Raw genomic sequence first — 12,201 nt, 5'->3', positions numbered from 1 at the left:
TTGGCAAATTCTACCCAGATTGATAGTTGAATTAACATAAGGAACAAAAGTGATAACTTCATCGTGAAGAATGGAATTCACCTCAGATTCCAACCCCCAGCTTCTATGGAGGATTTCAGATCATCAATAAAGAATTATTCTAGTATTACTCCTGAACCAATTTGAACACACTACAAACATGCCCACAATGGCCTTGTACCTTAGTGACATTGTTATAACAGGTGGTTGTCATTTTTTGCTAGCGCATATAAGTCTTAAAAATAGTAAGCAAGAATGACCAGCTTAAAAATTTGTGAAGAACTTGAGCAGATAAAGCAGTCTGACTCGGTGGAGTATGTATATTATCACGATCCACACTGCTGATTATCATCTATGTAGAGTATATGTGAGATGACATTATGTAGGTTTAAATCTGTTTGACCTTTCACAGATGTCGGATAAGATTACATATTTTTCCACTTCTCATTTCAGTCATGAGTGGATTTGAAACCAGATTCAAATATTTGGGAAAATGTCAATTTCCAAGGCAGCTCAGAGTTACTGGATTATTTCTCTGGTGTGGCATATTTGAGTCATGTATTATCCATGCTATCTAAAATGTGTGATGATAAGATAAGGGTGGAGGAATTGTAAAAATGTAAATTGCATTGCAGCACCAGATTCAGACTGCCTTTTACAATTCACACACACACACACACACGAACAAATCCAGACTACTGCACCACATAGAGGTGTACTGTATAATACAATGCAAAATAACTGTCACACTTGTGATGAAATTTAGTTGATATTTTTTTAGCACAAATTATAAAGATTCACAAATGCATGTGCTAAATGAACCTTCTCTTACTCTGTAAGCCTGTATGAATAACATTCTATTCCTTGTAAATGGATAAGAATGTAAAGCGTGAGATATATTGTTGTGAATATCTGCATCTTCTTTTGATGAGTGGATCCTGGGAGGCTGCAGATAAATCATCTGTAATTTGGAAACGCTCAATGAGAATCTGTTGACGTTTTACTTTCTCAGAATTTATCTTTATGTATGTCTATCACACTTCCGTTTTTACTTTTATCTTGAGCACCACTTAGTCAATTCTGGTACAACTTAGTTACAATATTCTTTACCACAAGATATTGAAAGTATTATAGTCATGCCACACATACATTTTCACTTGTATATGTGGTGGACATTTTTCCTTACGCTCATTTTGTATTTACAGCAGAGGGTGCATGTTACTAACATACACACACAATCTATCTAACAGACTTGCAATATAATGTAACAAATACTGTGTTAAAAAAAAAAAAACAACATTAATTGAAAGCATTTAGAAAATTCAGTGCATTTGTGTAAATCAGAGGTGATCAGATTTAAAATTGATATACCAAACGTAAAGGGAAATCATTGAAGACTTGTTTTTAACCATTGAGTGGTTTTGGTGGTTTAGCAACTGGTTTTCTATTGGTATTGCAACAGAAATTACTTTGAATGATATATACCAGTGTGAGAGTTAAAGTTCATTTTGATGATCTAAATACAGTTGACTCATAGGCCTGACCTATCACAAACCTCTTTGTATTATTTGTAAATAAGTCAGCCCTAGGGGAAAAACAGCAGTGGGATAACTATAGAGTTAAAGGATGACAGTATATACTGTAGATCAGCCGTTGTTTAGACCATAACACTGAGATCAAATGTTATGTATGTTATAAACTTTGTACCTGTGGCCAATCAAAGAATCTAATCTAAGAGGTCCAAGCACATCTTGCTGTATATTAGACAGTGCATTCTTTTAGCCCTTTCTGCATTTTTAATGCTGAACAAGCTGTGAATCTAGCCTGACTGGAATTCAATCCAAACTAACAGGAACAATGCTCGCAGAAGTGGTGCAAAAGTTTCCTGCTTGCCTCGACGCTCTACGCTTCTCTCTTTCTCTTTTTAGAAGAACTGCTTGTACACCTCATAATGTGTAACAGAGAGAACACAATCCCCAGGACCCCACTATTGAAGCATGCCTTGCATACTTGATGTTGCAGAACAGCTGAAAGCCACTCAGTGAAGGGAATTTGAATACATGATACCCTAAAGGTAGCTGAAAAAAGCCAAGCATAACATAAATGCATGAGTGCTTTTGTATGTGTACTGCCACTAGCCACCGTAACTGTACGATGCAATCCAGGACTTGAAACTGCAGTGGGTGGCTCCTATACCTATGCTCATTTCAAAGCCTTAAAATATTCCACAAATATAAATTAGCATTCTGAATGGTTTTTGTTTTTCTCTAATGTTGAGATTTTTTTTGCTTTCTGGAATGGAAAAAAGCATTCGATTTTGTGATAAATAGTGGCTTCATCTGCTTCACTGAAGTATAAAAGTAAGTGGAGTCAAAGTCTTGTTATTATAGCAAAGATCAAAAAGTATGGATAAAAACAGAACAGATATAGTTGGTATCGGTAGCTATATGTATTTAAAATCAGGTCCTTTATAGCTACAAAAGAGGCCATGGCAGAAGAAGTGTATGTAGGAACTAGCGTGGTGAATACTGAGCCTGTGATTGCATCAGGTAAGGTAAACAGCAGGGACGCACTACTGGAAACTCATTGAAGGGAACTGAACCAAGTGTGTAAGGTCAAGATCCCCTCAACACTCCCCAGTATACTTCATTAAGAGGAATAAAGTAGAAGAGATTCCATTCTGCAGTACAGTCCCTGTGACCCTAATGACCACAGCATAACACTGGAGGGAAAGTGTAAATACTGGGACACATTGCATTTAAAATTGCACTTATTACAGTTAGTTACATCATTTTGAAGTAAGGCTCCCCATGGGGATTGTGCGTCTTTCATTAACACCTCATCAGAAGCTTTGCCTTCTGGGATTAGAGCTGCATCCCAAATGACAGGTTACATCCCACTGAGCTCCTACCCAGCCCTTCAGCCCTGTTTGCAGCTTTGTAGATGAAATTCAAAGCACTTGCATTAAACTGCAGGTCCATTCCAGGTATGCCTAAAGGTATGATTTTGAAATGAATGATACTGAGCTCAATAGCCTGAATTATGGTGTCTAATGGAGACTGCGTGTCAGATGAATGTGGTTAATAGCACATAAATAAATAACATTTAAAAAAATGTATATATATATATATATAGACACACACACACACACATATATATAAAGTGATTATGTCTCACAGGAAACTCTACATATGTTGTGATATAGTTGATTCTTGTTAATCTGAACTGACCAATAGTCCAAACCCCCCTGTCATATTGTTGTCATTGACCCCAAGCTAATAGCAGCTGTAGAAACCTCAATATGAGAAGCATGTAAAAGCATGTACAGCTGTAGCTCCTTTTCATAGGGTTATTACTGTTTTTGATGACATTTAAATATTAAAAAAACATATTTCAAAGACTAAACAAAGGTTCCGATCAGCACTACAAACAAATCTCTAATTCAAACACTGTTCAGTCCCACTGGTAGGGATTGAGTCTGCTGGACCAAAATTACAATGTAGATGTGGTTTTTAAAAGTAGGAAGATGCTGACGCTGTGGCCATCTACGCTCCAGCATGTCTGTGGGACTAAATTGTCCCTGAGGTTTTATTTTTCCAGCAAAGTCAGGGATATATTTGCCCTGCAGTGAGGCAATCAGCGTCTCTCAAAGGAACCGTCCCAGACTTTTGTTTCGGCTGACTGTGACATCTGTCCATGTATGTGTCTCCGCTATTGCTCTCTTAAAGGGGTAGTAAAAAGCCTTTTAAAAATATTTCCTACACATGAGCACACAAGCAAGTTTCTTATAGACTTACTGTTGCTTTGACTCACTGATGTATCCTTCCACCACATGAAATGTACTTCCTGTGGAGCAGGTATTAGGGTCCCCACACACAAGGGAACTCTTTTGTGATACAGCAGAATGATAATTGAGATATCCATGTGCTATATATAGGTACCAGTTATTGATATTTACTACACGATTATGGAATTGTGAAAACGTAACTCCACGGATTTAACAAAGTTATTTTCCCAATTTATATTGTTTGGTCGTAATTTTGCATGAAATACTGCTGCAAAAGTATTAGTACAGTGCACTTAATGTACCTGTATTTTAAAGTGTCTTGGATTAATGTTGTGCTAATAAGAAACTGGATTGTCTTTTTGTGGTAACTGTTTCTTTAGTTTTTTGAGGTCAAAATCTTATTTCAACCAAACATTTTCAAATAGCATCACTGTTCAATGTCATGGATGAGAGTGTGCAAACTTTGGGATGATTACAGATTTTTGAGCAAATCTGATGTTTTTTTTTTTTTTTTTTTTTTTTACAAACTGTGCCACTCTGCAGTACTAAAGTAATTAATTATTCATTTTGATTTCCAACCTATAGAAACATATCTATTAAGACTGTTTTTTGTAGTTACTTAATCTTATCACTTAAAAATATTGAACCTTGATACACCCCAATACCTCCTTGCATGGTTTGTATTAGGGGGCGAGTGCTGTGCAAAGGTGATCCTGATAATGAAAGAGCCAAAGGCATCTGTTGTACAACACATACAAAATGAAATAGCTGTCCTAATCTGTTATACTGTGGCTGTAAAAAATCCTTTTTCGCAGTTGATCCAAGTCGAGATACTGTAGATACAGCTTATAAATATAGATGCTCTCACGTATATTGCCAAATGTTGGTTTCAGGCAACATTTGATTTTGGTAGTTTATCTTTATTTTATTTTACTGTAAGTTGGTTTCTGATGTAAGCAGAATGTGTATTAGTAAGTAACCATGTGTGCGGTACATTTAAAAAAAAATGCATGTGTGCTCCCTATTTGCCAGTAGTGGGTTAGCAAAACTAGAAACTGATTTGAATTTGATTCCCCAACCCCTGCTCGAAGTGGTTTTAGCCAATTACCACAACTGTTGTGCACTTATTTTCATTAAATAGGTTTTAAAGAAACACATTTTATAGCCAATGTGTGTTTTCATTTTAACACATCTGGTACTGCTTGAGGTAAAATACATTTCTCAGATTGCTTGCCTTCTAGGAGTGCGTAACTGCTTCACTTCCTTGCCTTAGCGTTGTCTACAAGGTCGAATCATCTCACTGGCTGCAAAGCATTTCACTCATTAGGGGAAGCAACTGGCTGGTTATTAGCAGGAAAGCAGGCCCCGAAGGGGTGGGGGCAATTTCACTCTCCAGATGAGGAAAGCAAGGCCCGCAAACAGAGATTCCTTTAACCTAATGCCAAATATTATGTTTTAAAATAAAAAATACATAGAGGTGACCTATATAGTGAATTGAATAATGTATGTGCGAGTCAGCCTGTTGTTCTGAACTTGCATTCAGCTGATGATTGCTAGCACAGTATTTTATCTGTTTCCTCACCAGCTGACGATATTCCACTTTAGCCCTTGGGGGATGATCCTCTAGCAAGCACAGCAGGATCCGTCTACAATTGCAAGAAAGAGAGAGAAAGAGAACTTTTAAACATGTTTACAAATGAGTGAAAATGTCAACAAATGATGTCCGTTAAATTGCCGTATGTTGTTAACTGGTGATATTACAGGCATTATTTGTCAAGATTTTAGAACATCTGTCAAGACATTGAGCTGTTTACTTAGCTGTATTATAGCTCAGCGAGAACCGTTACCCTCACTTAAAGTGCCTGTTGCAGTTTGTTTTTATCGAACATGCTGTGCTCACCCAGAGAAGATGTTTGGATATGTAGCAGAGCCCCCAGTATTCAGGACAAGAAGTGTGGGAGAGAGCTTAACAAAGAGGATGCAACAGTGTGTTGTAACAATAATTCAGCCATTCCGGGTGGAAGAAACCTCCTCCCACAGCCCCAGAATCAAAAGACGTAATCCTCCATTTCTGCACAACTGTAAATTAAAGATTCAATTGGAATCATTTTGCACATCATGTCAACGACAAATGACCGTTAGATAAGTGCGTGCCTTATCTTTCTTCTGGGCAGACTTTCATAGAGGCCATCCAAGGGCTTGAAAAACTATACGGTCTAATGTATATACATTACAAACTACAAGCTAAAAAATATACAGTCCATCACTTATTAGATAAAGCAGTACTATCACTAACCGCCACCATACATTTTTCAGTTAAAGATCTTGTATTTATTTGCTTGGATTTACAATTTGGAATGTACAGATATTTTAAAGACAATGCTGTAGATGAAAAATTGTTGCTGATACCTCGTACAAAATCACTTCCTATAACCCTAACTGAACCAAAATATAATTCTATTATCAGCACAATAATAAGGAAACCCATCAGGTTCTTTTGTGAAAAAGAACAAATGTTTTTAAGAAACTGTTACATTTAGTGTATCAAGTTAACAAGTTGGGCATGTCAGAATGGTTGATATGCAGAACATAATTTTGTGGTCCACAAAAGCAAGGAGATAGTGCAGAGCAATTATAGTTTTTATTCAGAATTGCTTAAAGAAATCAAAACATTTTAGGTTTGCAAATTAATGTGCTTTTCAGCCTACTGATCTGTTCTCCAAGGAGAGAATATTTAACGTTCCCCTCTCCACCTTCATTTAAGCAGCCATACGACTGGGCACATTTAGTGCTTGTCTTGCTCCATTCCATTGGGAATTACAAATTTGCAATGCATCGGGGAGCAGGGTGTATGTGCACACATTGTATATAATGCAATGAGTTTCCTTCCAGTGATTCACACTTTGTGTACATTATTAAGGCTATTGTGTTGAGCCAGTATACTGGTTTTCCCTATCATGCAGGCCATTATTAATGCATTGTTGCCATCACCCTTGATCTCAACCTGGAGACAATAGGCTATTTAAGTGTTCGTTTGTGTACCTTCCCTGAACAATGGGTTAAAAAATTACCAGTGTTGTCATCCAAAAAACATGTGTTCGCACATAACAGTACTTATCAATGTTTTCTTGTGAGTAGCCAATTTAACGTGCACTTGGTCAGAATCTGAAATCTTAAAAGCACAAGTGGCAGCCCTCCTATTATCTGCAGGGGGGCCGCAGTGATGTTTAATTCCCTCTGCATGTTTCCAAGTGTCATTTCCAGATTTAACTAATTTTAGGTTTTCTAATGAGCTCTGTGGGAAGAAATTGGAATTCACGCTGCGCTAAGCTGTCTTTGCTCACAACCGTTACATTCGCTCCCCCTCTTCTAGTCTTTGGAGAGATTTTACAGAAACGCATCATTCTTTTATTTATAAAAAAAAGGGAGAGACCTACAATTCAGTACGTCCCAGTAGGGGGTAAACCTAGCATAACCCTGGAGCAATAGGAAGAACCAGCTCTGCTCTCACTATTAAATACTGCACTAAATTAGCTGCCTGTCTGCTAGAGATATCCAGAACATTCATTTGACTTTCTTTACTTGAAACAAGGGCACACAATTACTCAGCAATTAGAGTCAATGTTCAACCATAACCTGTATTATTTTAAGTGATATTGTCTTTCTGTGTGCTGAGCTCAGACAGTAAATTGAGAATCAGCTGCTTTAACACTGTTAGTACTGATTCAACCTGCCATACAACTGTCAATCACTGTGTTGCCACATTAAGTCATTCAGGGTCTGTCCAGATTAATCATCACTGACCTCCTGTCCTCTTCAGAGTCTATCTGGTCTGCTGCTTTGCCAATTGTGACTGAAACTGACTTGCAATAAGGAGCAGATTCCTGTAGTACAACATTTTTCCAATTCTTTTGCCCAATCACCCTGTCTCACACACACACAGAGAGACAGACTACCTACTGTTGAAACAGCTGTTATACTAATGATGCATCATGCCAATATGCAGAATATGTACTCAGCACCATCTACAGATGAGTTAAAAACTAATACAAAAAATAAATCTACTCAACTAGCCAGTAACACCTACACACTGCTTTCTACAAGCTCAGCATTGCATTTTTTTTTTGTTTGTTTTACTGAGAGAAACATTTGGTTTTGAACTAACACCTGTACTTTTAACATATTTAAATGCATTGCAGGGCCACACAAGAGCTCTAGTTAGATAGAATTGTTTCCCACATATTGTGCTTTTAGATTGTGTGCGCCATTAGGCCAATTTGACAAAAAAAAGGGTCAACATTGTTAATTTCATTCATTGCCTTGAGTTGACATGATTCTGAAAGCTGTCTGCTTTGAGCATTGGGTTTATGCTTATGTATGCCAACTGACCACGCTCCTGCAGTAACTAATTGGTGTGAGGCCTTTTGTTGGAGTCATGCTGAAATCTGATCTTTCTCTGCAGTAATTATACTCTAGTGGATTGGATTTTATTTTTGTAAAAGACAATTTCTTAAAGCTGCATTGTGCCACAAGTGTGTCTGTTTTTATTATAATATTGTAGCCCTCTCCCTCCTTTCTTCATGCCTGTTGAATTCACAATTTATTTTACAAGTTGGCAGTACTGCAGCAAATTACGTATCGCTTTAGTCGAAGTGAAAATGCATCATTCTTCCTCTACTATTTTTATCAGTATAACACATTATCCTTATTTGTTTTTGTTATTTAAAACACGTTAACACTTAGTAAGGTACTTAGTCCATTAGGTTACCTTAAAGTACACTGCATTTAGAAAAGATTCAGTTTTCTCATTGTATAAAGTGCTGTTGTTTTTTGTACAGTCTAGGACACAATTATGAAGGTGCCGGTCTGTATTTAGCTCAATAGAATTAGCTTACTATTTGCATTTAGTATTGGTGCATATTTAGTAATTATTTGATGTGCATATTTCCTTCTGTCAGTTACCACAGACAGCAATAGTCTTCTGGCACTGTTGCCATGTTGTAGTCTGGAATACAGTTGCACCGAAGAGTCAGGTACCCACTAGCTTCCTCTTTAAAACTAAGGAAAACTAAGGAATCATGAAAAGTACATGTTTCTTTAAAAAATAAAAAAAAAGGTTTGTAAAACATTTGAGAATCACATAACCAATCCCTCCAGGCTGTGATATTGTTTCTAGAAACATGCTTCCTCGTACAGTATATCCTGGTTTCAAGGTGAATGTTTACCCTTACCTATTTTGCAACTTAACTGATCAAGTTCTTCTATACTGTACAGTGACTCGAGTGATCGGAGACTTTTGACATTACCCCATGATGTTCTGATTTTATTTATCCACCCCCTGAATATATGTTGTATAACACTATGTAACACAATTTTTGTTCCTGGGTAGTAAGTGTTATTTCCTAATTCGCTTATGCCTCAAAAGTATAGAAAAAGGCTATTATTCCCCACAAACTTTGCTTTTGTGACCAGGACAGTGATATTTCAAAATATCACTATTTCCAATGGGAAAACGGGCAAATGTGTGTCTTTTCGTTCACATAAAGTCAGAAAAAAACAACATATGAATCCAAATTAACATGTATTTATACTAAAGTAATACAAAAATGACTACAAAAGATTTAGAAGTGAGTAGTTTTTTGAGATTTACGATTATACTGTATTTTGAAATATCACTGTACTGGTCAAAAAAACAAAGTTTGTGGGGAATAATAGCCTTTTTCTATACCTTTGAGGCATATGCAATTAGGAAATAACACTTACTACCCAGGAACAAAAAAAAAAAAAAAATTGTTACACTGTGTAATTAGTAGTATCTATATGTGCAGATTATTGTTAAGCCACATAGCTGTGAATACCTGCGGAATGGTGATGTGAAAGATAAAGGTCAGGTGTGATACCAGGTAACTTTCAAACCGGTGTCTGTATCACAGAGAACAACAACAACTGTTTATTTATTTATTTATTTTAAAGAAAATAAATGGTGTCTGCCACAGGGTTCCATTGCTCTTTCTGCCAGCTAGAAGTTATCAAGATCTGTTTTCACTTCTTTACCATCTGAACTTGATTATTTTCAAAGCCTGCTGTGTAAATCTTCATCATTAACGTTCCGGAACAATAAAGGTTAATGGCTTTTTCTACATAATTATTTAAACAACAGCGCTTACCAGTGCAAAATATAACACTATTTTAAGCTTATAAATAAACAGAAAGTAGAACTGTACATGTATTTCACTTCTACTTTACCATGTTTGGGAATTAACTCACAGGTTTGTTTTAGTGTGGGGTTGAGGGGTACACAGACCCTGCAATAAAATCTTGAATAAATCCTGAGTAAATTTGGTCAATATGACCCCTCAGAAATATATTTCAAACTCATTTGTTACCATAAGTTAAAACATTTTTTGTTGGTTGTCTCATTATTAATAGAGGTGTCATCTCTTGCAATATGAACTCAGTCAGATCAAAATATGCTAAATTATTTCTGTTATAATGAGACCCCTAAACATGAAATATTAACTTATTGTACATCATAGAAATGAAGATTGTAATCAGGAACTGCTATTAAACATCTTTTTTTTTTTTTTTTAACTTCAGAATTATGTTATACATATGATGCATGGAATGACATCTACAGCAAAAGTGTTGCATCACCCTATAGAATTAACATATTTAGCTTCATAACGTTGAATAAAACCTGCTGAATAATGTTACCTTAACATATTTAATTACATACCGCTTTGTGAAAAAGTTAAAGAAAAAAGTGACAACAATTAAAAAATGTGAAAGCTAACATGAAACAGTCTACTACTATTATGACTTCTGGTAGACTTTTGTAATATAATTTTGTAGTTTGCTTGACTATAAGATGTTAAATAAAATATCAAAATTATGTTCATATAGGTTGTTTTTTTTTTTTTTTTTTTTTTTTTTAATTATGTCTCAATCCTAGAATTCTAGGCGATGTACCACTTTTGGCTATAGCTGTACATGCATGATAAGATTTGGAATGTTGGTATACCCTTAACAGTCGGTGTCTTGTATGTGTTATTAACTCTGTGTACAGATATGTATATATATATATATATATATATATATATATATATATATATATATATATATATATATATATATATATATAAGCAAAAACTAACTACATTGTTTATGAGGAGATAACAGTCCGAGACGACAGAGTTAAGGATTTTCTACTCCAGAGAGACACTGTTGTCTACAACTACAAGTATTGTAGAGCTAGTGTTAAATGACAAGCACTTTGGTCTGACCTTGTTTTAAGGTCCTTGCCACTTCTACTGAGCGTTTGACTTCCACCAAATCAGCCATTCAGCTGTGCAACAGGCTGATGTCCCTATGCTGTCAATGGACTCTTTATAACGTCCGTTTATCCAGATTGTACTATTTTCCCAGTGAAAGAGATATCAGAGATTTCACTCGTGATGCAATGCTTATAATTGTTAGCCTTTTTCTATGATGTTCCTGATATATTTTTTATATAGAAGATGCTTAGTAATCATGTTGTGAATTTGAAACTGACAATCGAATGTTTTAGTATTCAAGGTGAAATATTAAAGTGGTTTTATAATGACAGTACTTTCATAATATTGCAGTCAAAAATAGCCTGGTCATGTATATAAAGAAGACACAGATATATTGCACTTCAAAGAACGGTAACATAACAGAGTATGAGTAAGCTCTGTTGGAGTTGGCAGGATCAACACTGAATATGGTGTTCTTTGCCTTATTAAATTTTATTCCTGAAAAAGATTTAATAAAAAAAAACAGAATTTACAATAAGCCCTCGTACAGGTGGTGTAATTGGATAAACTCTGTCTGGAGCTTTATTCTGTATTGGCAAACTCCTTTTGAAAGTAATAACTGTTGTATGTTTTTATTTTCTCTTAAGCCATGAACCTGCTAGGACTGAACTGGCAGCTGCAGCCGGCTGATGGTCATGTGATCAACAACGGATTGAGCACAGGGTTACCTGGCAACAGTGATGTAGCAACAGTGCCATCTGGAGGCCGAGGTAATGCTGACAAGGATCTAAACCCCTTCTCAGTGTGTTCCCTCCTTCTCTGTGTTCTTGTTTGGTCCTTTTCAATCAGGTATTAAGTTTTAAATACAAAAAAAAAAAAAAAAAAAAAAAAACATGGGTCCTTATTAAGCCAATAACATTAGGCCCTCTTTTGAAGACCTTTTTGTGAGTAAATTGCATTTATATAGCTCAACCGTACCAGATGGTCAGATATCAATGTATTTATTTATTTGTTGTATTTGCGCTAATACATACATTTTTATTTCACTGGTCATTTGTAAAGTGCAAGGGTATGATGTTGTACTGAGACATCTACTTCTCACATGGTTAAAGGAACATTTCA

General features: G+C 35.9%; 1 protein-coding gene across 3 annotated transcripts in view; it reads left to right on the top strand.

The window, feature by feature from the left end:
• LOC121297123 (teneurin-2-like) overlaps positions 1 to 12,201 on the top strand; it is a 483,736-nt gene that overhangs the window by 377,480 nt on the left and 94,055 nt on the right. For all 3 annotated transcript variants that reach the window (XM_041223184.1, XM_041223185.1, XM_041223186.1), the window contains one exon: positions 11,727 to 11,849. In XM_041223184.1, the coding sequence (XP_041079118.1) occupies positions 11,727 to 11,849 (123 nt within the window). The remainder of the gene's footprint in view (positions 1 to 11,726; positions 11,850 to 12,201) is intronic.

This window comes from Polyodon spathula, chromosome 22 (genome assembly GCF_017654505.1).
Source record: "Polyodon spathula isolate WHYD16114869_AA chromosome 22, ASM1765450v1, whole genome shotgun sequence".
Classification (NCBI taxonomy): domain Eukaryota; kingdom Metazoa; phylum Chordata; class Actinopteri; order Acipenseriformes; family Polyodontidae; genus Polyodon; species Polyodon spathula.
Note: the sequence above shows the minus strand (reverse complement) of the source record. Positions and strands in the feature narration are given on the sequence as shown.